The following is a 26642-nucleotide window of genomic DNA, read 5'->3' as shown; positions in this document are numbered from 1 at the left end:
CCCGTGTCTTCCTGTAGTCTGTCACTGCATCGTCGCTCCGGCTCTGATCAGCCTAATCGGCAGCGCAGACGCAACATCCTACCAGCCTCCCGCCCGCTGCTGCCGCCGCCGCCGCTGCTGCACTGCTCCCCTCTGATCGTCCTGCTCAGCCACTAGCACAGACTACAACAAAATATCAGACAGCTCACACACACACACACACGCGCGCGCAGAGTCAGGACCGCCCCTGCTGCCCCCCCACAGGTTGCCATGACGTCCGCGGGATGCTGCAAGCCTGGCATATTTTTTCACCGCGAGCAGATGGGCTCAATAAGTTCAGCCTCGCGAGTGTTGAAATAGGGGTCACACACACGCGCGCACACACACACACATGTTTGAGGGATGTCTGTCTGCCCCCATCATGCCCAGATGCTGGTTTCATTTGCCCACAAAGGCAAGAGGAAGCCAGTCTCACTGTTTTTTAAAACATTTCTTAATATTTATCCTCTAATATCACAGCCTATTCAGACAATATCTATCTATTGGTCTGGTGACTGTTTACCAGGCTATGATACGGTTTGCTTGTGTCAGAGGCGCTGTTGCAAGCATATTGTTATTCTTCCATTACCTGACAGTGCAGGTGGAGGTCTGCAAGATCCACCTGCTTCTGCTGCCTCGCGTCCAACTGCACCTGCAAAATATTTTGCAGTCCTGCAGTATGTTCCCTCGCACAAGCCGCCCCTGCCAAGCTGCTCTCTACTCACCAACTGCTCTTTACTTCTGCTTTCTGACTGAGAAGGTCTTTTTCGTAAATGCTGTTTGAATGTGAGAAAGATCTGTGATTTTCCACCTGTCGCCAGTTTCGTGGGTGGGCGGTATGCTGCAGCAAGCTAACAATATGCACCGCAATAATAAAGCATCTCAGTCTTACAATAAGGACAGATGGTCCAGTCACATGTCAAAAATCAACCAGTTTCAGTATTGTTCAAAAGCTGCTGAGCAAAAGGTGAAGAAAAACAAAAAACATGATACAACTGAATCAAATGATGAAAAAAGATTTCACTGGTTCATGCCTGTTTGGATCTAAATGTAATTTATAAAAATGTGAGCAGTTTAGCGACCTCTATAAATACCTGGAGACATTTTGAAAATGCTACAACTGACCCTGAGCTCCCCTGAGTGGCACTTCACTGATTTTACACGCAGATTGATTTACTTCCCATCAAGAGTACCACTCAGCATGTGAAAACAGCTGCATCATCTCTCCTGTGGTCTCCGAAGAGACCCTTTTTAAAGTCTACCAACACAACCCTGACAATCATCTTGGGCTTGAGACCTATTATATATATATATTGCAGCCTGTGTTACAAACTGGGTGCCTGGAGTTTGAAAGATGTGGACATTTAATAGGCAGGGGGGCTCTAATAAAAGATGAGTTGCATTGTGGGAGTTGTAGGATCCAGAGTTTCACACATAACAGGGACAAAAAATTCAGGATATCTCTGCCTCTGCTGCATCAATTTGGACGATCCTTTCTTTTAATCGGTCTTGTTTAAGTCCCCCAACTTTACAGGGGTGCAGTGCTAAGTTGCTGATGTCCCTGTTTGACTCCCCGTCACAGGATTGTTTGTACTGAGGGGAAGGTGACAGCCATGGATCTTTAATAGTGGCTGAGACTGCCGGTGCTTTCACACGGCACAGGTGGGTGATGTGATGGGTGAAGTTCAGATAACTGCATCAGTGATGTGCAATGCAGCTGTAGCTGTAACCTTTCTCTATATTTCAGGGATCTGTTACTGAGTCCTTGAAGGATCTCCTTGATCTTACTGAAAGAAGTGCATGATTAGAGTATGAGACTGCAAATTATTACCCTGCTGAATTAATCATTTAAAGATAAAAAGTCCCTGATTAAAATCTCGTACACCCACACAGCCCCAGGTTCCTGATGATTAATACTGTTAATGATTTGTCTTGAGGTTGAAAATAAAACAGCTAATTTATTCTTCGGTGCTTCTGCCGTCAGTCCACTGTGGTTAGAGAGAAAAGCCTTGTCTGGTGAGGACGGTGCGAGAGGTTCACACTTTACTAGCTGACAACAAAGCAATGTTAGCATGTGTTTGTGTGTGGCAAAGAGGAAGACAGAGTATAAAAATAGCCAAGAATCCAATTATTTTATATCATATTTACTTCACTGTGTCATTATAAATGCATGTAATGTACCGTAACATCAGTGTAACAGTCAAGGCCTGACTTGAAAGAATATATGGCCGGAAGTTGCTTAAACTCTTTAAGAGGTAGTCTAACTAAATCAAACATCCAACACCAAAACAGAAAGTAGTCTGAAATACAAATCCATTAGTGTGGTGCAGCATGTAACATGTTGATCTTCAGTCATTCTTTTTGCAGTACAGAACTCCACCCAAAGCAAACATTATAGCAGGAACAACATTCATGTAGAATTCCTCAGTAACATAGAGTACAGTAGGACAAGAGAGGATTTCTATAAAGAAGATATAGTGTAAAGTCTTCCTCACGGAGCCTAAAGGGACAGTCATTTTAATATATTGCTCCTCTAAAACCAACAATAATTCAAGCTGAGTGTCCCAAGAGTGGAACAAACATATGGCTTCAATATTCTGCATATTTATGTTTAAAGAGGTCTTCCCTGCCAGTGGCATTAAAATAACACTTGTCTTTACTAGCCAAGAAATGATTAACACTGCTAGCTGCCTGTAGTTAAACAGTGAAAAAGACACAGACTGAGTGAGTTTGTTCAGGCCTGCTGGCTCTGAGGGATCCTGGAGGATTTTAGCTGCAGCGCTTTGGGAGAGAGGAGGAGGAGGACAGGGAGGAGGATCGGAAGGAGGGGAGGTGCTGTTCTAAGCTGATCTGTGCAGGGGGCTGCAGAGCCAATAGAAGGACAAAGTATGAAAGCAATAATGCTGCCGTACAGAAACAGGCTCAGGACAAAAAGGAGAATCAAATGGAAGGATACACACAGGGAGAGCAGCAATAAGACAACAATGGACTTTTAGATGAATAAATAAAATCAGGTAGTTAGCAATCATAAAGTGATAAATATATTTACAATTAGGTGAATCAATAGTTCAATATCTTCTGAGCAGCAGAAGCAGTTAGACAAGTTAGTCAAATTTAGAGTCCTGCAACACTGAGTACATGTAATTTCTTGCTAGGTCATTCATGTTTGTCTGACCACTTGCAACAGCTTCCCATTAGGCTGACCACATCCTGTTTGTGTTTATTTGAAAACTTCTGACACAGTGCAATAAGACGCTGCAACATGCATGAACCCTTCTGTCCTGTAGAGAGCACCGCGGAGGCACAGCTCGTCCAGTTTGTAAAACATGCACTGATGATGGGATTTCACCTGGTGACGACAGAGAGAAAATGATAAATACAAGTGACACTTTGGAAATGTATACCAACACACTGTCTGCCATTGTGAAGGCAGAGCAGGGTGAATAATCTATATTGTTCTTACATTAGAACTGCAGTCAGTTCTCTCTTGTATATTACAATGCAGAAATACAACACTGAGAAACAGGAACTCTTACGCCTCTAAAACAGTCATGGAGCACAAGTGCTGCAGTAGTTCTGCAATTATGCAGAAATAAACCTGGGTCCTCTGCAGGATTTACTACAGCTGGGGACTTTCAGCAGAGACAACAAGCAGCAACCAGCAACAGTTCTCTCCAGATTTCACTCATTTACTTTAATTGAAAGAAAAACATTTAGCATTGCCAGCACAGAAGTCACACATGTCAAGTCATTGGCAGCAGAGGGTAAAACAATCATGATAAATGGCAGAAAAGCAAAGTTACTGTGGCAGATGATGAACGTTAAATGAATGGTGCAACATTTTGATGAATATACTTCTCTGCTTTCTTGTGGAGAGTTAGATGAGAAGATTGTTGTTTTAACACTTTGTTTTTTTTGCGCAGATTAAACAAAGGAGATATAGCATGTTAATTAGTGAACTTTGGAGGTGCCGGTAGGTGGATTTTCTTGACTTTGGACAAAGCCAGGCTAGCAGTTTCCCCCTGTTTCCAGTCTTTGTGCTAAGCTAAGCTAACCAGCTGCTGGCTGCATGTTATTTTTAATAGATACCAAAATCACATAGCTCTTGGCAAGAAAGCAAAATGTCAAAATCGTCCCTTAACTGCTGATAATGTTACATTCATGTAAAAAAATATTAATGCTGTATTGAAGTGAAATATTAAACTTTCATTGCACTTTCATCCTTGTCCAAATCCCACAATAATGAGGCCAAAACCTGGTATTTTTTCTATTTTGTTTTATCAAAATTCTCAAAAGAAACATTTTTTATGTTGCGGCACTGTTTGCAAAGACATACAGATCAAGTCCCTTCCGAAGATTTATCAGGGAAGATTATCAAGCCCTCTCCAAAGAGGTGCATTTCCTTTGAAACATTTATACGGCTTTAAACTGCACTGCTCACTGCTCATGTGTGCAGACTTAAGCTGGTATCTGGTGGCAACTGATCAGGCGTTAATATTACAGTGTAACTCAATGCTGCGGGAGAGCAGAGTGAGGGCCTCAAAACACATCTGAAAAGACTGACTATAGGCTGGGATAGTGTGCCTGGGAAACTCTGCTGGGGAACAGCTAAAAATTATAATGTCGCATGTTTAACCTCACGTTAAACAGTGTTAGTATAGTTTAAGAGTGTGAGAAAAGACTTTACCTATTTCCCTGACAGCTCCTTCTTCATGCAGGACTTAAAAGAGGTGAACTTCTCCTCCACTCTGACACCCTGTGAGTGTGTGTGTGTGTGTGTGTGTGTGTGTGTGTGTGTGTGCGTGTGTGTGTGTGTTTGTGTGTGTGTGTGAGAGAGAAAGAGAGAGAGAGAGAAATCAGTTTCAATTTCATGATGCTCCGCTAGATGGCAGTATAATTTCACAAACCTCACTAATCGCTGCTTCAGAGGTGAGACGTGCTTCAGTAATAGAAAGTGGCAGGAGTGTAATTTAGACATTATGGTATGGAGGTATTTAAGTATACCACAATGTAAAGAGAAAAGAGGCATAATGAGTGCTTACCTAAAGTTGTAATTAAATAGGAAATGTGCTGTTTGTGATGCTAATAGCTGCGTAAGTAGGCTTAATGGTGCAAAAGTGCTCTGTTTTGAAAACAAACATGTATTTCTCAGCACCAAGACATATTTGCCTTTTTTTCCTTCATCCTGTTCAATCTGACTTGACTTTGCATCTATGTGTCCATGTTTGAGCTCTTTGTGGCATCCGCCCTGACAGATTACACATTAAGAAGTAGCTGACAAAGGCTGACAGTGCTGGTATCTTTCACATCAGCCAGTGCTGCTCTCAGTTCAAACACCAACACCTCAGTGCTGCTTTCCTTCTCATCCACACTGTGAGAGGCTGACGAAGGAGGAGGAGAGAGGGGCCATGTCTTCTGTCACCTTCAATAAAGACAGATACTAGATGGTATGTAAATGGTTATGTCTCACCCCACCGCCGCGGTGCAGCCGGTCCTTCATGACACCGATAAACTCCTTGTGGCTGAGTTTATCGTCGTGATCCTCGTCGAAGATCTTGAAGACTGTGTTGACCAAGTGGCGGGTCAGCTTGATGTCTGTAGCCACGTAGACGGCACGGGTAAACTCCTCTGAGAAGGAAATAAAACAGGTGATCGGTGAGAAGTGAACAATAAATCACCTAATAGAGAGCAAACTTTACAACATGTCAGCTTTAAATGCTGCCTTCAGCATTTCGGCTTGAAATAAGACCAAAATCACTGTAACACCAGTGTTTGGAGGGTGACACACTACTTTTTGGAAAGCAATCTTGTTTTCATCAGAATAACATGACAACCAACAGGCTGTTCAACACAGTACTTACAGCAGCATGTTTACATGTATGAGGGATTATTTCAGACATTTTGTGGAATGAGGCTTTGGCAAATAAATGATAGCAAATACACAGATGCTTGTCCTCATACTTTTGAGCGAGGCTCCTAAGTGTCAATGAAGGCAAATCTTAACGCCACAGCATACGATGATATTTCAGAATATAGTGTGCTTCCAATTTTGTGGCAACAGTTTGTGGAGGAGCTCTCCTATTTCAACATAACAATGGTCCATGAACAGATCAAGTCCATAAAAAATGGTTTTCTGGTTTTGGAAATTAACCGGCTTGCACAGAGACCTGACCTGAAGAGGTTCACCGCCCATCATCAGTGTCCAACCTTTTTGTTCTCAGAGCTGAATGGGATCAAATCCCTGCAGCAAGGGTTCGAACTCTTGTGGGAATCCTTCCCAGAAGAGCGGAGGCTGTCACAGCAGCATGTTGTGATCATGGAATGAGATGCTTGACAATCACATGTGGGCGAAATGTTCAGGTATCAGACATTATATTGAATGCTTTTAGCACCTTTTCAAGATAACTTTTAACCAAATTTAAGACTGATTTGTGGACAAGTCATCTTTTTCTTATTCAAACATTGCAGGTAAATATAAAGATAAGTAGGACTGTATATATGTGGTCTTGTGCAGGGGTAGGTCTTATGAAGGAATATGTTTATTACACTGAGTTAGGTTAATCTGCCTTTTGTCAACTTGTTAGTGCAGGTATAAAGTAAAATGACAGTATTTGGTTCAGTGGTAGGTTTAAAGTTTTGTAATATCTGAAATGTGGACTTTCATGCAAAAGAGCTTGACTCGTTTTGAATAAAAGAAAATAAAAAATGGATAAATTAAATCAGATCAAATGTTTTTGGCAATTAAGAAATCACAAATTAGAATTTAAGACCATTTAATGAGTTTTAAGGACCGATATTTTCAAAAAAGGACCCACAGATGCCCTGATTTCAGGTGTCCACATACTTTTGGACATGTTGTGCAGGTTTTACCTTAGACATGTGTATGATACCACCAAGAATCAGCCAAAGTAAATATCCTGAAACAGTGAATATGCTCATAAGATCAAATGGTTCCACGGGTGCATTCAAAATTCAGAATAGATACATTACGGTTGGAACGATGTTTTATGTGTGCACCTTGATTCTGTGTAAACAATAAGTGGATTGGAAGTTTGATGGACATTACATATTACATAGAAGTTAAGTAGAAGTTTTCCCCTCTTGAGACCAGCTGCTGGCTTCATAGCTAACCATGAATTTAGCTTTAACGTTAACTTCACTTCAACAGAGACAGAGACATAAGAAAGAAAGCAAAGACTTAAAGAGCTGTACAACTAGTATGTGACTACAAACTTTGACACTTCACCTTGGCCAATGGAGCGGTTGGCGAAGTTGTACATTTGCATGGCAATGGTAAAGTCCTCCAGGTTGTTAAGGAACTGGAAGAAGGACCTGAACTCCTCAAAGGTGATTCCCTGCAAAGAGATAACGACAATAAAACAATGCCTTTATTTATGAAACACAAAGCTTGTGAAACGCAACGTGAGAAATTATAACGTGCCACATAAAGCAAGCGGCTGCATGTGTCAACACTCCGGCAGAAGGATAGTGCTACAATTCACACAACACATAATCTGCTTCCTTTCATCCTGCGGGGAATCCTTTAGTGTGTGTGGGACCTTGAAGCCATCAGGTAGATAACACACCCAAACAGACAAAGTATACATTGCTGGATTTTCCCTGTGCAGTATGGACACGCTGAGCTGTCAGCAGCGGGGGGAGGATCGGAGCTTTTGGAAAGAGGTCAGGCCGTTTGCAGACTTTTCTAAGGCAGATTAACCTGATACTTGAATAAACAAAAACAACAAAAGTGATGAATCCCCAAACATCTCAGGCTTGGCTGATGACTCAAACACTGAGCCTATTGATCTCCACTCAACCATCCCGCAGCTACTAGCTCCTTCTCTCACCGGGGGCCCCGCCAAACAGGCAACACACACACAGAGGAACAAATGGAGTAATGACTAATCTGTGACGCTTTGCTGTTTTAACAAGGTGAGGGCCATAAAACATCTCTTAGCCTAACGGTGAGACCCACTTGATAATCAATGGAGATCTAGCAACAGGCTACTCGAGGTGGCTGAGGAGCCGGGTCAGCGCACCAAGAGGAAAAACAAATTAAAGCTAAAATGAGGATGCTTCACTCAGCAGCTAATTCACAGAGCTGTAGCCAAAGAAACGAAGGACTAAAATACTCCCATACTCACACAAAACCACCTGTGACGGCCCAACAAGTTACGAAAAGTTCTGGTTGAGTGCAGACTCACAGGCCAACTTACTGCAGTTCATGTAGATTGTGCTGAACTGTGCTGCTTCAAAGTCTGTGAAAAACTAAAACTAATTAACAGGCAGAGAAACTGCTCTTTTCATGGGCAAGTCAAGCAAATGAGGTACAACATGTGAATTTGTCAGCATTAGAGGTGATGATGGGCAGAGCCAGGCTCGCTGTTTCTCCTGTCTTTGGACTAACTAAGCTAAGCAAATCACTTCACTTTACTTCACGATCTTCACATCTCACTCTCCAAAAGAAGGCAAATAAGTCCATCTAGTCCCAAAATGTTGAACTATTCCTTCAAACACCCTGCTCCAAAATGTCCAATTAAATCAGTCCTACAAACTTGTGACTCATTTAATGCTGAAGAGAGGAGCTGATTAATGTCTCCTGCATGTTTTCAGTTGATGTTGCCTTAGATTACATCATATTATAAGGTGTTATTGTTATTTTGTCTACCCCTTGTTCTTTAAGATGCTGAATGAGAGCTGTCACAGGTGACGTGATGACAGAGCGAATCTGAAGGGGGAAAAAAATACAGCGCACCTTTTCGTCCGGCATGCTGTGGCGCACGTTCTCCAAATACCCGCTGACGTCGTCCACGCTGGTGTAGCGAAGGAGGATCTGTGCAAAGTCTTCCTCGCTGATGGTGGGCAGGCCTTTGGAGTAGGAGAGGAACTCTATCTCAAGCACCTCTGTCTGCAGGTTGTCCATGAACCTGGAGGCGCGAGAGGGACAGCAGCTGCTGACAGGAAATGCCACCACCAGAAACTCACATGCACAGAGGAACACTTAACGTAGTCACCAACAAAACCACTAAAGGCTGATCTGTTACAGGTGGTATGAAAATGACCCATGGACATATCAAACTGTGAGATAATCACTTTCTCAGGGGCATCATGATTCATCACAGAGCAGACAAAAGCATTTTCAACTCACTTGTAAAAATCTTCAAACTTCAACTCAGCTTTGCCTTTTTTCCCAAAGAAATGCACCAGCAGGGTTGTCTCTGTTCTCTCATCCACGTGCTGTCGTAGGTAAAAAGTGACTGCATCATGAATCCTCATAGTGTTAAACATCCACCTCAGATGTGATATGTTCAGTATAGTCAAATACAGAGAGCAAACCACACCCGATTACAGCAATGATTCAGTCAAATATTGAGGAAATCAGCACAAAATCTCCGTTTGAGCAGCCAGGACGAGCTGCTTTGTTACATACAAGCGTATCATGGTAACGCCAGGTAAACATTAACAATGGCATTTATTTAACCATGCTGAAAGCTTTAAGTAAAGATGTTAGTTAATGGCCATACCCAGATTCCGCTATTGAATAATTACTCAGAGTTAATGGTTAATTTTTCATGGTGCCTGAAACCAAACCAGCATTTGTAATTTCTGCACGATAGGAACACGTGCCATGCAACACATTCATTAAACATGCTTCGGAGGAGCTCTCTTTGGGTAAATACTCTAACTAGCAAGAGGACAGATGCATAAATCTAGAACTTGTTCCACTGTGCTCACTACCTCAGAACCTACAGGAGCTTTTATGAGAAACAAACAAGTAAGGACAGTCAGGACCTGCTGCGTAGTATAACTGTGTAACCAAAGTAATGAAGAAGTAGCTAAAGAGGGCAGGGCTACCTCAGCGAGATCAGAAAACAGAACTTGACTTGTGCCACGTCTGAGAACGTCCCACATGCCGCGGGCCTCCACATGCTGACTATCTTTTTTAAGAACCTGTGAAGCACAGCTGTTAGAAGACAAAATACATCTGGCACATGTTACTGAGATCAGGAAAAGGAAGCTGGACAGACGAGCATGGTTAATGCACACTAAGGCAGGGAGGAGGACAGAGACAGAGACAGAAAGAAGATGAAGAGTCAGACATATGTAGCAGTAGACAAAAAGTCAGACGGGAGGGACAGACAGACAGGCAGAGACAGACGGGGGCTGACACCGGTGTATCTGAGAGGCTCATCAGCCCTGACGTGAGCCTGATCTGCAGCGATGCATGCAGCCTCTTGGCAGGACGTTGAGCCGATGTAGCTAACACATGTCCAAAGCATGCAGGGCGTGAGACCTGAAGGGTGATTCATGCCAGGTTAACGATGTAACTGAACCCACCCAATACATCATCATTTGATGCTATGCTGTGAGGTAAATGCAGGTTATCGGACACCTTTTACCTACTCTTGTGCAATGGCTTCTGGTTTTAAATAGCAACCTTTTCTGGAACAATTTGGTCTGAGATTGAAGTCTAAATATAAAAGATGGTGATGTTTTTACCAATACACTAAAATGCACAACGCTCTTCCAACACATTTCCTGCCCTGGAACAAAGAAGCCACTCTGCTATTTTTCTTGATGAGGTCATGCTCCTGATCTGGGATTAACCAATCATTATTATTATTACAGTTTACACTGCTCCCTGCACTCTCCCAGCTGCCGTGGGATGACTATAACTACAGCTACACTGAAACACAACTGTCAACAACAATTTTCTTGTAATTGGTGTCATGTGCAACCAGAAGATCACAGGAAATCTGTCTTCCGAGTAGTTAGGAAAAAACTAGGATTTCTAACTCGCAGTTATAGACCATGTTGGTGCCTCTCGCTCTGTTTTTTCAACCGATCATTTATTGAGTCTAGATGTTTTCTCAAGTCTCGACATCACCTCATTCAAAAGCAACATCAGCACGCAACCAACCAGAAACAGCCAGTCGCCGTCGACACGTGTTCTTAAGGATGGCTTGCTTGATTTCATAATATTTATTTATCTTATTAAGTTTTTTTTTTTCATCTCTCGGGCCTGAGGGGGAATGTGAGACAGCTGATAAAACAGCTCTTCCTCTGCGCCTCATCGCTTTTCACCAGAGAGAGAGAGAGATTTACGACATGATCCCACAGCTAATTACGGAACAACTCTTTAATGCGCTGCGCTGTTCCCATCTCATCCCATGAAAAGATCCTGATACACTTGTAATTAGAATATGCTGGGGAAAGCCCAACCGCAGCACTGAACACATGCCTGTTATGTGTTTTTAAAAAGATCCGACTTTTGAACTTTTTGTTGGAAAGTTACCTGCAGTACGGCAGAAGAAATCAAAACAAAAAAGGCACACCTCAAGGGAAAGTCTTCAGGACTCCGTCCCTCTGCTCGCTGTAGACTCGCCTGCGTGTGTGTGTTTGTGTGTGTGTGTGTGTGTGTGTGTGTGTGTGTGTGCTGAGTGCTTTTCACAGTGCTGCTTCTCCTCTCTGACGGGCATCTTCATGGTCAAACCCAACACAAAAGGTAACCTGAGCCCAAATACCACTCCTCAAGAAACTGTAAAAATAAAACATGGGGGTCTGGGTGAGACGTTGTCAGTCTTCAGGTAAGAGCTTTCTGGAGTGGAATCTCTCGCCCAACACTGACAAAAGGCTGGTACATAAATCATCTGCGGTGCACCCCCTGCACTACCACACACACAGACGAAGACAATATGTCAGATAATGCTGAAGTACGCAGCGCTGTGTTTCAATTCCAGTGAATGTGAATGAGGTTATCTGGTGTTAACAGACACAAATACGGGTGTTGTCAGCCCCTGAGATACATGTGTGTTTTCTGTGCTAACTCACTATGCAAAAACATTGTCAGGTTAGGGAGGGCGCATGCCAAAAGTGCATGCAACAAGCAGAACAGTTCATTTTCCTTCAGGGAAAGAGAACAATACATACACTGTGCGGCTGGGATTTGTTATGACCGTACAGCTGCAGGCTCTGAAATGCAAAAAGAGAGCAGAAAGAGAGATTCATTTATAATTCACAAAGTGTTTTAGAACAGGAAGATGGTTGGAAATTAGTCTGTAAGCTATCCATTGATTTTCAAGTCTTAGCCATCAAGTTTATATGTCGTGACTTTACCAGCGATCCAAGAATCTTGTTCCTATTCTTAAGCTTTGTGAATGCGCTCAGAGTCTTCATCTTCAGCTTTGTCTTCTTGCAAAGCATCGTTATATTTCCAAATCTAGAGTGCCCATTCTAATGATCTTTTTGATGGTTATACGGGCTTCAGATTAATGCAAGACCGTCCAGAGATGCTAGCGTTTGTCCCGTCAGAGTAAGCTCCTCCATGTTGTGTTTGTGCGATAAGACCTCAAAGAGTTGCTCTTATCGCTCTTTTCAGCTCTGCCTGTTTACATCCACCTGCATGCAGCATAAGACAGCCCTAAAGAGATGAAAGCCTCAGGCATGTTTTACCCTGTACGACCACACCTCATGTAATGTAATGTCATGTTAGACACTGGTTCAAATTTGAGATTCAGGGCAAAGTCAAGCTGAGCTAATTATTTTTCCTTTAATCAACAATGGATCAAATGGCTGGTGTCACTTGTCCTTCTCTGTTTCTCTGTGGAGCCTTTTATTGTCTTTCAGACAAGAGCAGAAAGACAAAGATAGCGACTAGCTGGTGAATGTGGCATAAGTTTTTACTTAAAGAGACAGATATTTCTCTCAAAGTCAGCAACTAGGAAGCTAAAGGGCTAATCTTTCTCAGGAGTTGGTGTAGACTAAAATAAATCTAAAACAAGGGTGACTATTGTATTTACATTTGTCAGGTAGCAGAAATACAGCTCAGAATAAATGCTAATGTTGCTCTGCGTCTGCTGGATGTGTAAATAGGCAACTGCTCACTAACATGTTAGCCATATCAACTTTATGCAGTGATAACATGTCCTTGCTGTGATTACAGTTTGTTGTGCTGTTGGCCAAACTGATTAATGCATGTTGCTTTTTTTGACCACATGGGGGCAGCAGATGAGGCTGAAAGCACAACACCCTACATATAAAGTTGTTATAGGGAGCATTTTAGGACAGTTATTAGTAAGCACTTATTTACAGATCTAGCAGACATTAGCATTCATTTAGAATCATGAAAACAAGATAACAACAAGATATCTGACATTTAGCTTGCTAGTTGCTAACTTTCTCTGTCTGGCATTGAGCTTAAGAGGCAAAAAAGCTAAAAATGAGGTGAACTGCAAAGTTGGTGATAATCCTCTGTGGGTTCATAATTACCAGCAACCTATTACATTATTCAAAGTCATTTGTTCCATTGTTAATATAAAACTCATTGATTAAAGCAGCTTTAATAAGTGTTAAGACATTTAAAAGCAACTCATACCTGCAGGTCAAATCTTTGCACATCATCAGCAACTTCCTTTCTGTCCTTTTTCTTACGGAAAATTTCTTCCAGCTGGTGAGAAGAAGAAAAGTTATTATGCAGAAAAGATAGATCAAATGCATTTTATTATTTCTGAGTACCAAGATGAGGCTCGTACCACTAAGAACTCCCTTTTGTCCACCATTTCATTCCCATCTGCATCAAACATGTTGAAAGCAATCCTGAAGCCTGCATGGGGCTCTGAAACCAAACAGAAAAGAATCACATGGGACAGTCACCTTTGAGTATCTAAGTATCTTTCAAGACAAGTCTTCTCAAGCCAGTCACTCACTTGTTAAAATGCAGAGCAGGAAGAGATACTCTGTGTAACTGATGACACCTAGAAGAAAAAAAAAGAGAAAGATTTGTCAAGCTGAGAAACAAAAACCTAAATGTTCCCTTTTCCACACAAGACAGCATCAAACAGCATTAACCAGTTAGCTGAAGGTGTTTACAGATGTTCAAAGTCATCCACCTGAGATGAATAAGCCGTCCAAAGAAACAGTGCACGCCTTCAGACAAGAGTAATCTTCTCGCGCCCGCTGATAACATCTTAAAAGGTGCCTTTTACTTCATGCTTGGTGTTCCCCTCACACAAACACAGGCTTTACAACTGAGCTGACCTATCTGGACACAAACCCAAACAAATTTAAGGCCTACGGCTTCTGATCGTGTTTGGGTAACAAGGTGTAATACATTCTCGAGTGATCTGTCACTGATTGAGAATGGCCGATTCAGGTTCTGTGTCGTGTCCTTCAGCTCCCTTTGTTGTGTGACACGGAGAAGGGAAGAGTATGTGTCAGGAGACATCTCAGTCGACTCAGGAGGCTTCTCCCCTCTGACTCTGAAAGCATTCCCAAGCTTTTGTTTGCTCGGGAAGATAGAGAATCGAGCACAGATAGTTCTGGGTGACTGCCCTTGGTGTTATGGGAAAAGAATTCAGGTACAGGGTTTGCTGCGGGGAGATATTTCCAGAAAGAGGAACACTCGAGGGAAAGAAAACAAAGCTAGCAAACAAAAATGCCATTTTTACTTCGCTTCCACATTTCCTCTAGGGGCTGGAGCTACGCTTCTACCAAGGTGATGTAAAGCCAAGTGAAACACGTGAACAAACTGAGGTGCGAACAGAGAATCAGTGGTGCATGCCATTCGACAAAGTTCATCAAAAAATCCCCACGACAAAGTGCTCCATCTTCTCACCCCGGCTCTCTCTGTTTGGCAGGTACGGCCCTATAATGACAACAGATCTCTAGCTTCAAAGCCTTTAAAGCTTAAATGGGTTGAAGAGAGAGAAAAAAAACTTTTGAGATTCCAGCCATGTTTCACCAATACCACACACCTTCACTCCTGGAGGGAGCCACCCCCCTCCTCCCTCTGAGCCTCAGAGCTCAAGTAGATGTTGTTAGACAATACAAAGAATTCCACAGAAACACTTCATACAGAGTGGCAGTCCCGGAGATGTAATCCAATGCCATTCGTAGGCTTCATAATGTCCGTGGTGATCAGGGGGGTGGCCAGTGGGACATGCCTCGACATAGCTGGGTTCAAACAGCTCCCTCATTCTCTAAAGCAACGCTTTGTTCACAGATCAATCCAGTCCTTTTTTCCCTGACAAAGCCGCAACGTTTAACAGCAGGATTAAAAGCCCCAAATCCCAGCATTGGCACTTAGCTAAAGCAACAGAGAAGAGAGCAGAACAGTGAGATCTGATGCTCGACTGGCTCGCATGACCTACTGAGCGGGAGTGTGCAGGCCCAGGTGGGAGAATTAAAAAAATCTTCACACACACTGACAACACTTCTGTGACTTCAGGTTTGCAGGTGAGGAGTGAAGGCTCCAGTACATTGCTCATATATGCTTCCATATGTCTGTGCAGTGAATGTCAATTAACTTGCAAAATGATGCAAATGCTTTACTCTAATCAGCACTGTTTTTGGCCTTTATTTTAATGGCCCATATGTTCAGAATAATTTCCTGTGTCCAAGGAATTGAGAAATTGGTACACTTTCAGCTAATTTCTAGTATTTTCTGTAACCTAGAGTGTCCTAAAGTGTAACAGCTCGGTTAAACATGCAAAAATGTGGCATGTTCTACAAGCATGTATACCATTCAACATATATGGATCACAAAAATAAATGTGTTACTTGAGTTTAAAATGAGCTTTTCTTTCAAGGAAACTTGTCCTTTATAATAATTAGTACAAAATTACATATTTCCAGGAAACTTAGTTCCTGCATATTAGTAGAGGAAGCAGAGAGGATCTTTATGCATATTATCAATGGACCATTCCCTCCTGCAGAGGTTACTTGAGAATAAATCTACAACCTGTTTCCAGACTGATGGAGAGATAAGATTAGTATTTACAACACACTCATGGCTCTGGATTATACGAGGCTGACATGCACAACAGAGCAGACTCTGAACAAGAGACGGAGGGCCTTTAAAAAAATAGAAGCATAAAAGGGAGTTACTTAAATTCAATGGATTTATGTGTATAGCTGTAATACATTAAGTGGGTTACTTCACCTCGTTCACGAAGATTTCTAAACAAATTAGATGATCCTTTCCAAACAGGCGGGGTATCAGACAGCATCTTGTCTAATTCCTGCGAGAATAGAAGAAAATCCCAAATCACTCATTCATTTCTAAATCCCAGGTAATCACAACGTTATGCACTGCTTGTTGGAGGTGTTACACGGATGAAGAGGAGATTCTGCTCACCTTTTTTGTCAGGGACTTCCGAGCTCTCCTACCTAAACAAACAAAGGGGAACGTTTAGAGGATGATCTATGACGTCTGACTTATAATAACATGCTGAAGTGGTGATTTCTGTGTTAGGAATATAGAACTGGGAAACAAAAGTGAAAACAGGTGTTTACGTGGACAGAAACACAAGCCATGTATCTCCATGAACGCATTCCGATGGTCAATAAAGCAACAGATAAGGTGGAGGTGTTGTAAAAAAAAAAAAAAAAACTGGCTAGGAAAAATCACATCGATAACAGTGACAATAACCCTCCACTGACACATTTTAAAGCCTGTGTCTAAAGCTGGGATTATGATTGCCATGTGATGGCCTGCTCTCCACCAAAGTGAGGCGTCTGAGTGAGCATGTGAAGATAAAAGGGGGTCGTGTTCTCCATGTAGACATGTATTTGATGCTTTCTATTAATGTTTCATAACCAGCAAACACTTACGGATCTCATATGAATAATTTACTGTGAACAATGGACAGCACTTTAACTTTTTACTCAGATGGTTCACTTCTAAAAGGCTATAATCCCACCATCCTCTGCTTCATGTGTTGCCTCTGAAATTAAGACCATCAGTAATGCATAATGGTCATGTTCAAGGCCTTCCTAAACATCTTCTAGAATGGCAAAAACACATCTCCTTTTATAGCCACAATATAACCATAAAACTCCATGATTACTATTTTGTCACACGTAAGCCATTAGCCACCAGGGAACAATGACGCACGCTATTAGTGCTCCTTATTTGCCTTGCTCATCAGATGCCAGTGAAGCCATATCTGAAAGATTACAGCAGGCCACACACCTCAAATCATAATAAATCCCAGTAATCAGAATGCCTTATCATTACATTTATGACATCCATGCTAAGTTGTTTGGTCTCTCTGGGTCTCTGCGAGTTTGTTGCCACATAAATGAGCCATAAAAGTGGGGTTGCTGGTAAAGATGTCTATCTTTATGCAGGTGTTATGACTGAAGCTCTTCAAGCCACCACTTATTGTCCGATGACACTTCGCAGGCCCTCAGCAACAAGTTCCAGGGCGCAACAACAACAACACAGGGACCTTTTTTTTAATCTCAAGTAATTGAAGGAGCAGAGGTTTATCTGATGGCTTGATGGAAGTGTAATTAAGCAAATGGCTGCTGACAAACGTGGCTGATTTCTTCACACAGCTACAAAGATTATAGAGGCAGTGCAGCATCTGCAGTGCAGCTGCTGCACTCTTCATGAGGGAAAATGGGCTGCCACCTTCCCTTCAAAACGATTGGAACTAATTTTAGCACTAAAGACTATAAGGAAATATAAATAAAGGTCTACCAAATTAGAGACTGTTTCCTCTGCATTTGAGACAGATTGATTTAGCCTGGCTCCGCACAAAAACTGTTCTAGGGACCCATTAACCCTCTGAGGAACTTAACTAGTGTTTCAACAAGAGAAATCAGCATCTAAATGTAGTTCCTAACCCAAAAGGTCTCTCTCCACTGTTCCTGGAAATATTTGGTCAAAGAGGTGCAATGGTTATACGTCACTGCCAATGTGACTGTTTTTATAATCAATCAATCTGCTGATAATTTTCACAATTGTTTCATCTCTTGCACTCATAAAGCCCAGACTGAGGTCTTTATGTCAGATCATGAGTTCAAATGCCAAAAACATTCAATTTACAACAATGACAGTCAGAACACGAGCAAATCCTCACATTTTAGAAGCTGTCAAAACGGTTGTTAATTAATTTTCTGTCAATGGAGTGACTGATTGATTGACTGTTTTAGCCCTAAACATCAATTATGATTCCTTCCTTCCTCCAAAGGATGTTTAGTATCGTGGGAAGGAGCCAAGTTGTACGAGTGCACTCACTCTTGGGTTCATTCAAACTGATGGACTCGATGAAGTTGAGTGGCGTCATGTAGAGCTGGCCCTCGTGCTCCACCGTACTGAACAGGCGAAATCTGTTTTCATAAGACGACATGTACACGTCTCCATCATCCAGGCCATAGGTCTTGGCCTTTGAAAACACACACACAGACACACAAACCATGTTGAAATATTGCAAATCATACAGTGATAATACTGTCTGAAAGATGCTTTTTATGAAATCCACGGAAGCTTTTCTTGTCACGAAAAGCCTCGCTCACATGGAACAACAAAGAGGCCCAAGCTTTAATTCAGTAATGGGGCGCATGTTATGTCAGCCCTATTTTTCATCCCTGAGCACCAGATAATGTCCCTACAACTGTTCAAACCCAGCCAGATCAGAAGGCTGGACTGGTGAAGACAGAGTGGATCTCTCTGTTGGGTGGCACAGTGCCAGGTCCACTGGGCACAGAGCAAACACCCAGGGAATGTGTGCCCCCCTCTGCTTAACCATTAAACCCCCTCTAACCACCCCCACCTCTCATCAAATGTCAGCCCCTCCGCCAAGTCCCAGTGTCCAGTTTCCTGCGTCCCTGGATTCCTGCTGCCTGTGGACACCAGTCAAGGTTTCCTCCCTGCGACCCGCAGATTAGAAACAAGGAATCTTCTGTAGCTAGAAGTGCAAACCAGACCTGGTTTACGTTATTTGTTTAAATCCCCTGTGATCTACGAGGATCCCGTCAACAATGTCAGCACATGTCTGAGCTAAGAGACTTACTGTGGAAGTGCTGGTATGTAGGCTAATAGGGCCATCCACATTGTACAGTGGGTGGAGAAAATAACATGAACATCTGACATGGTGCAAAAAATGACAGTAGTTCTGCAAAAACCCAGTAAAGCTAGTAATTACTGCTGGAATGATTAGTTATTATTTAGTTTAAAGAAAACTTATCAACAACACTTTGAATAGTCAATTAATTGAGACACACATTCTCAAGAAAATAGGCCAAAATCTTCTAGACTTTTATTTTTGTTTCTGTGGAAAGCAGCGATCACAAGTTCCTAAGAGAAGCTTTAAAATACGCTGTTTTGACAAACTATTCTTTTGCAATGTGTTGTATGATGACTCTGATGAAGTTCACAAGCTAAAAACAAGTATTGCTCTCACAATAAAGTTGTTCATCATTCTAAAAGCATTGTTGGAGTTTTGACACGTCAACACGAGTTACTTTCTTCACCTTGAAAGTAGGCAGAATCGTGCCAGACGTTTCTTGTTGTTTTTTCTTGTTTGTTGAAATGTTTTGTTCAACCAGCAGTCCACAACCACCCCACATTTTGAATCCATGGAGAAAGAAAGTTGAACCAGAACATATTTGGCATTTTGGTGAATGAGTGAATGAGAATGAGTTGTCCAAATAGTGGCTGATTAATTTCCACAGAATGACTAACAGATGAATCGACTGATCGCTTTAGCTCAGAAATCGAAACACTGCCTACTGGTTTGAGCTTCTCAAATGCTTTTCGGCTCTATATCACTGCAAATTGAAAATCTTTGGGGTTGAGCAAAACTGATTGTCGATTGAACAATACAAGCAACCTGAAGATGTCACTGTGAGCTCTGGGAAGTTGTGACCTCACTTGTTTATGGTGTTTTCCGGACTAAACAATTCCTCAGTTATTGAAATAAATCATGAATATATTCATCAATATGAAAATTCTCATTAGTTGGAGTTCTACTCGTAATGCCTAACCCTTGACATTATTGTTGCAATATTTTGTCAACCTCTGGAGATGCTGGAGGCGCTAAAATAATAGGAATATCTTAAAGCACCAACAACATGGATAAGCATGACTGTGAATCAAACACTCTCTGATGCAGTACAATTTGGAGGGTAAAAAACACAGGGCTATACTAGAGGCCTCCCAGAGATACCAACCCTTGCTCGGCTCTTGCATTGTATTACATGACATAGGTGTTCTTGTTATTTTGAACAGCACCTGAAATATGTGAATATACCATACAGGATACATAGGTATTCTCATTCTCTACGTTTTCTGAACGTTATGTGCAGAAAAAGCAGGCAACAGCCTCATCCATGGCAGCAATTAGGTCACGTGGTCTGTGTACTGCCTTTGACCATTTTGCCATTTCAGCACCAAAGGTCGGGGATAGCTCCTCGTGGTGACGATACATCCACGTTACCGTCGCTTCACGTGCGCTGTGTGTGATATAGGCTAATGATGTTGGAAGTGCAGATGCTCCGGTCACCAGAGCTCCGCTCACGTGAGACAGGCTGACAGTGAAACTGAAGCATTTTGAACGGCCGCAGGTGTCTTTCGTCTGACTGCATGTGAGCTGAATGTTGCCACTAAAGCCGCGGAGCTTGACAAATGTGCCACTGTACCTTGTCGGAGGCAGAAACTGATGGCAGCGCCAGATGAAAGAGTCGAGCCTCGACGTGGCTCCTCAGTTCGCGGCGCCTGTCGACAGGCGTCCGGCAGAAATAAGCAGCGCCGGCCGCGGCGGTGATACACCCTCCGCCGGCGATAACTTTCAGCGCTCTTGTCGCCTTCGACGCTGTTTGCTGTTTCCGCGCCGTGAACGTCCCTGACTTAGACCTGTTAGCGAGCGACTGTAGCAGCCTGCGCAGGGCAGCCATGGCTGTTCGCACTGAGGTGTCGTAACCGGTAGCAACGCAGCACAGAGCTCGAGCCGCCCGCCGCTCCGAGCTCGCGAGAAATGCCGTGGGCATTTCACGTCGCTCAGGGATTAAAGGGCGTCAAACTGGTGAGAGTGAAGGAAGTGTTGAAATCTTTGCAGAAACATGGAAACAGAGGCTGGATTACGTCTCACCTCTCGCTGGATGAGTTAAAGTGTCTTATTGTGTGAGTTTACTGGTTTAATTTGGATTCAAAGTGATGTAAGTGTTCAGTCCAAGCCCCCAGCCCACCACCAACTCTCTCTCCCTGCGTGTCTCTTGTTTTATGCCTTGGGAGAAGGGGAAAAAAATCCCTGCCAGGGCACGTCTGAACTGTGGCAGCCCCGCCCATTACTAGTCCTGTGGTTTTGCACCTGCCTCGCCACCCCTGCCACTCTGAGCGCAAAACCTTCCCGGAGCTCCTGTACCTGCACTGCAGCGTTTATTCAGCCCCCACTCTCCGCCGTGTCTCCTCCGCGGCTCCACTGAAGCATCACCGTCCGCTGCGAACAGGTATGCAACATGAGGGCTGTGTGAGCAGCAGCTGCAGCAGCCCACCCCCAGCTGATGAAGACGCGGCGGTAAAGAAGAAAAAGAGAAGAAGGGGGAATCTGAGGTTTGGTGACTGTTTGATGAGAAACCCGCGCGTCTGCGTGTCCTCGTACGTGTGCTAGGTAACGGAGGAGGTGGACGTAAACATGCAGTAAGTGACGGCGGCGACCAGGTAGTGTACTACGCAAGAGCGCTCCCTCCGCACCTCCTCACTGAACTTTACCCGCTGAGCTCTGACGCGATGGCTGCTGCTGCTGCTGCCGCTCTGGGGGAAGTTGGAGGCGTCTTGCACGGCATCGATGGTGTCGCACAGGTCGGGTCTCATTTCCTGCTGACCCCTCTCGGGGACAGTCCGACGCTGCTGGGGGAGCACCTCATACCTGGGGACAGGCTCTCCCGGAGCACCACGGCGGATTTAACGCACCTGAAAGGGATTCTCAGGAGGAGACAGTTATACTGCAGGACTGGTTTTCATCTGGAAATACTTCCGGATGGCACAGTGCAAGGCACGAGGAAGGACCACAGTCGTTTTGGTAAATAAAGAAATTTTAATTTAATCTGTTTTTGGTTGCAACAAATGTAAGCAATAGAAAGTGGCAATAAAGCAAATAACTATCAAAATAGTCAGCAACAAGGAAAGAGTGAATACGAACGATGAAAATAATAATTTGATGCAATTTTGTTGATTAACATGTATTAATTGTGCCAGTAGGCTGCTGTCAGAGTTGAATCTGGATTTTTAAACCTCTTGGATGATATTCTTTCATCTTTGTGAGAGTCTGTACTGAACAACTGTGTTATTCTTCTCCAGGTATTTTGGAATTCATAAGCCTTGCTGTTGGGTTGATAAGCATTAGAGGGGTGGACAGTGGACTCTATCTGGGGATGAACGACAAAGGAGAGCTGTATGGCTCTGTAAGTACCATCTCTGCTTTTTCATCTTGCCCAAATCCTCATTTTTGGCAATGTGATTATGGACAAGGAGCTTTTTGCATTTGTCATGTTTGGATAATTTGATTTTCGGAAGTATAAATGTAGAGGAATAATGGCATGTGTTGTGTGAGTTTCTGTGTCTGCATCATAAGCCAGGACTTGTCTCATGTTGTCCACTTTGTTTTCAGGATAAGCTCACAGCTGAATGTGTCTTCAGGGAGCAGTTTGAGGAGAACTGGTACAACACGTACTCTTCCAACCTCTACAAACACGGAGACAAAGGGACGCGTTACTTTGTGGCATTAAATAAAGACGGGACACCAAGGGATGGGACTAAATCCAGGCGGCATCAGAAATTTACACACTTCTTGCCCAGGCCTGTGGACCCTGACCGTGTGCCAGAGCTGTACAGGGATATCCTGGGACACAGCTGAGACCCCGAGCCCTGGTCCAGTTCAGGAATAGCTGCTAAAGCCCTGGCAGGCAGGGAGCAGAGAAGGGAAGAGGGACGCGGGCGTGGGGACGTGGCCGGTGCAGGCTGGTGGACAGCAGTCCGACCAGCAGGGATAAAGGCACCGGGGCCTCTTGTAGGAATGCACGGGCCATCTCTCAGCAGCCAGGAAGACAGGCTAGAATGTCTGCACACTCGGCATGAGGGGGTCGTTTGTTTTAGAGGACGGACGACCCTAAAAAGTACCTGCGTGGAATAGGAGACGAATGGGAAACGGCGCTGAATGGCCAGGGAGCATCTCCTCTGGTGGGACGGAGACGTCAGCTGACGTGGAGTCTGTGGGAGCTTGTACTATCATGAAATGGTACTATTAACGTGGGTCCTGTGTCAGAGAGACGTAGTTTGTTCAGAAGGACTTTGAAGGAATTCAGTTTTTTTTTCTTACCTGTGTCTAGACCTGTTTGAAAAGTAAGAAAATGTAACAATTTATTTATTCATTTTAGATACATATTATATTTATGTTATATATTTATTTATTGGAGAATATATTTTTACAGTTAGATACATGCAATATAGAAAAACCACTAGAAACTGTATCGATTATATAAAGACTGAGACACTGTACCATTATGTCTTTTATTCTGAACAAAGCTCAGCTAGTGATATACTGTAATATGACCACAACTATGAAACATATTGCCAAAATTTGGGAAAGATCCCCACTTCTGAAATGCATTTAATCACAATATGGCAACTGTGAATTAATTTTTTAAAAATCTTTGTAATGTTGACGTATTAATTCTAGCCGAACTACTGTTACATGTGTTACAGGAGGAATCAGAAGTCAACAAACTGATAATACAAACAATAAATTGCTCGAATGTGATCAAAATGTTTTTTTGTCAGCCTGTGTGATCGGAGATAAAGATATTTTGCTAGTTGCTCACTGTGTCCACTTATAACCAGTGTCCTTTTAAAAAAAGCCACATTTTTACTTTTAACAAAGCAATATTGTTTAAAAAAGTGTACTTTACAGGTTGCTTTCGTCTTTCAGAGTTTAAACATATAAATGCACTTACGAGACCAATGTTGTCTTTCTTTATGGACACCATTATGCTGAGAGACGAGTCGTAGACTTGATGCACGCATAAAACTTCAAAGCTTGCCCTCCTGAATCATCTGAATGTAAAGGCTGCGCAACAACATGACCAGGCCAAATAAAATGTGACCTTTAGCTCAGGCCCAGCAGCTCTAGCAGCTGTATAAAAGTGGAGGTCAGAGCGATAAGGATGAAGTAACCTCTGCTGACAGTTTTTGAGGATGACAGACTTGCTGAAATGTCTGATCAAATAATGGAAGTCAAGGTGGTCCAGACATTTCTGTTTAATTCTCTTGTTTCCTGACAGCTCCTGTGTCTTTTGTGTCAAAATGCTGCTTTGCTGCTCCACTATTTTCCACAGCAGAAGAACTAACAAAAGCATGATGGACTTCGAGGTGCAAAGCAGCTGAACTGCTGACTTATTTTTGAAAAAGCCACTGTCTCATGTCTGTGCGCATGTGTCCTCCACGGTTGGGGGAAGATCTGTGTTGAAGCATGAGAGCTCAGCCTGTGATCTCAGCGCGCGCGTGTGTGTGTGTGTGATGGCGAGCCAGTGGGGGCTGTCTCGATGCAGGGAGTCAGCCCCGCTGCCAACTCTCTCCCATCTGCAGTGTGATACTGTGGGACTTTCCCACCTGCACACCTTGAACATCAACGCGCTTCTGTCGTCGATTAATGACAGCGTCCCGGAGTGTATTATAACCTGCGTGCACGTGGACATCCCCCGTCCACCGGCTGAACACACGCGAGCCTCTAACAACACGAAAATGGCTCGTGGGGCTTGCTGTTGGAAAGATACTGTCACTGCTCGTCTTTCTGTAGCCCCATAGAGACGTTAACGAGCGTGAAGATGATGGACAGGGCGTGCTTCGTGCATGTACCATCCCATCCTCCCCAGCTATACGGTGTGTTGCAACAGCAGTTTGTCCAAGACTTTGACCTGCAGCGTGCAACTTTTTTTTTGTCATTGCAATACCTCCAAAGAGACGTCTCAGTTGTGGCCATGAAAAGCAGACTTTGTGCAGATCTAAGAGCGTAACCCCCTCCGCCCCCCTTTTGACATTTTGAAGGTCATCTCTCTAAACACGCTGGAAATCCTGACTCGTGATACCTGATGCCCAGAAGTGCTCTTTGGCACATGTTTAACCGATGTTTTTGGAGTCTACCTGGCCCTGAGACAGATGCTTTTGTTCAGCCTACTCCGCCTCCTCCAGGTGGTCTGTGGCTCCTCGCTGAAAACACTTAGACCCCTCATCGGCACCCACTCCGGAGGGCCGTCTCACACGCTTAATGGACGCTCCCCGACTTTCATCACCTCCTCAGCAGCGGCCTTAAAGGGCTCTCGAGGAAACCCAATCAAGTGTGTGTGTGTGTGTGTGTGTGTGTGTGTGTGTGTGTGTGTGTGTGTGTGTGTTTCCACGGGCAGGTGTGGAAGTCAGTGATCTTCTGCGTCTATCTTCGCGGTCCGGTCAGACGGCGCAGGTGTTCCCTCAACACTCAAGCTCTCACACTCTGATCTCAGGTCTGCTGCTTGTCAGCTGGGGATATGACTGAGCAGCAGCAGCACCAGCAGCAACAGCAGGAGGAGGGTGGAAATACAGCCGGCTTTGTTGTCTGGCCCCAATTATCAGAGAGCATAATTTCTATATTTAGTAGGCTGCGTTGGGGAAGACAGGGGAGGTGCCGAGAAGCTCACCTGTTGCTCCAAAGCCGTGGCCACTTCTAAGAGTGTGTTTGCGCAGGGATGGTGTCTGCAGCTTTGTGTCATTTGAATCCTGCAACTATTGATTTCAGGCTCTTTGTTGTTTGTTTATTCCTTACTAAATTGCCGTGCGCACAAATTATGAGCTGCATGTGTGTTTATAGGGATTACAGCAGAAGTGTAAGTATAGCGTTATCCACTTGATACTTTTGGGCTTTCATCCCAGTCCAGAGAGAGAGAGAGAGAGAGATCCTAGAAAAATCTGCAGCCAGCGCTCCCAAAATGTCATCCATCCAGCATTCATGTTTTGTGGCCTGAAAAAATAAACCATCTTTCACACTTGTTGCATTGTGCTCCGTCTGAGTTCAATCATTTTTAGTGTCATTGCTAAGAGGATTTTGCGGTCCGCCTTCCGCAAGCGGCAATTAGACCAGCATACCTGATTTACTGACACTCCACATCGCAAGCTGTCAGCTCCAGTGGAAAATATGCTGCTTTGTTTGCATCTCCATGGAGACATTAGCAGAAAACAACAATGTTTAGGTGCAGCGGAGAACAAAAAGAAGAAGACGTTTCTGCAGAGTTCAGGCGCACATGGCGAACAACACTGCGGTGCGTTCGCGGACCTCACCGGTGACTGACAGTGTTCTGTTTAGCTAAAAGGATCCGAGCACACAGGACCTGGAGGAGGCTGAAGGCTGCAGAATCTGCAGCCTTCAGATTCTGCAACAACAACAACACACAGCTGCCATCTGTCGCATCTAATACAGCGCACAGATGCAGAGACAGGTCGACAAGAGGCATAGTTGTAGTTACATATGACATACTGTGACATGTACTTATCTAGATAACAGGCTTCTGACAGTGTTCTGCTGGAAATTGAACATAGTTTTCACCCTCTTGCAGGAAAGTTCTTGGTTGATACAACAAATAAAAGTTTGCTTTCTATATTCTTCAGAATATTTGTTGAAATGTTAACCACAGGAAGTGTGTTCAGCTACAACGATGTTATTCTCTGAATGTCAACAAATATTAGCTATCCATGAAGTTCACACATTACAGATGGCCGAAAGGGGAAAAGTATGTTTGACTTGAGGTGTTTGAGGCATATTTTATTTTACATTTAAGAAATATTGTACTTTTTACTCCAATGCATTGATTTG

At 43.5% G+C, this 26642-nt stretch overlaps 2 protein-coding genes across 2 annotated transcripts; one reads left to right on the top strand and one right to left on the bottom strand.

The window, feature by feature from the left end:
- Nucleotides 1–2199: 2199 nt before the first annotated feature.
- On the bottom strand, nucleotides 2200–20703 carry micu3b (mitochondrial calcium uptake family, member 3b). The gene is made up of 15 exons (XM_041943886.1): nucleotides 20449–20703; nucleotides 18047–18194; nucleotides 16157–16188; nucleotides 15962–16040; nucleotides 13728–13775; nucleotides 13554–13636; nucleotides 13397–13468; nucleotides 11953–11994; nucleotides 9877–9972; nucleotides 9170–9258; nucleotides 8777–8948; nucleotides 7265–7373; nucleotides 5489–5646; nucleotides 4706–4774; nucleotides 2200–3367 (listed from the first exon to the last, which is right to left on the bottom strand). The coding sequence occupies exons 1-14, from the start codon at nucleotides 20701–20703 to the stop codon at nucleotides 4706–4708; spliced, it is 1452 nt and encodes a 483-aa protein (XP_041799820.1). The 3' UTR covers nucleotides 2200–3367.
- Nucleotides 20704–21156: 453 nt separating this feature from the next.
- Nucleotides 21157–23615, top strand: fgf20b (fibroblast growth factor 20b). Its single transcript, XM_041944330.1, has 3 exons — nucleotides 21157–21827; nucleotides 22106–22209; nucleotides 22416–23615. Exons 1-3 carry the CDS (start codon nucleotides 21536–21538, stop codon nucleotides 22659–22661), a joined length of 642 nt encoding a protein of 213 aa, XP_041800264.1. The 5' UTR covers nucleotides 21157–21535; the 3' UTR covers nucleotides 22662–23615.
- Nucleotides 23616–26642: the final 3027 nt, after the last annotated feature.

Source organism: Chelmon rostratus, chromosome 9 (assembly GCF_017976325.1).
Source record: "Chelmon rostratus isolate fCheRos1 chromosome 9, fCheRos1.pri, whole genome shotgun sequence".
NCBI classification, from domain to species: Eukaryota; Metazoa; Chordata; class Actinopteri; order Chaetodontiformes; family Chaetodontidae; genus Chelmon; species Chelmon rostratus.
Note: the sequence above shows the minus strand (reverse complement) of the source record. Positions and strands in the feature narration are given on the sequence as shown.

Excerpts from the sequence above, each read along its gene's own strand:
- fgf20b (XM_041944330.1), top strand. The coding sequence starts at position 21,536 with ATGGCTGCTGCTGCTGCTGCCGCTCTGGGGGAAGTTGGAGGCGTCTTG. Across the intron at positions 21,828-22,105 it reads GAAGGACCACAGTCGTTTTG|GTATTTTGGAATTCATAAGC; the intron begins GTAAATAAAGAA and ends ATTCTTCTCCAG. Across the intron at positions 22,210-22,415 it reads AAGGAGAGCTGTATGGCTCT|GATAAGCTCACAGCTGAATG; the intron begins GTAAGTACCATC and ends CTTTGTTTTCAG.
- micu3b (XM_041943886.1), bottom strand. The coding sequence starts at position 20,703 with ATGGCTGCCCTGCGCAGGCTGCTACAGTCGCTCGCTAACAGGTCTAAG. Across the intron at positions 13,469-13,553 it reads ACAAAAGGGAGTTCTTAGTG|CTGGAAGAAATTTTCCGTAA; the intron begins GTACGAGCCTCA and ends TCTTCTCACCAG. Across the intron at positions 9,973-11,952 it reads ACAAATCCCAGCCGCACAGT|GTTCTTAAAAAAGATAGTCA; the intron begins GTATGTATTGTT and ends TGTGCTTCACAG.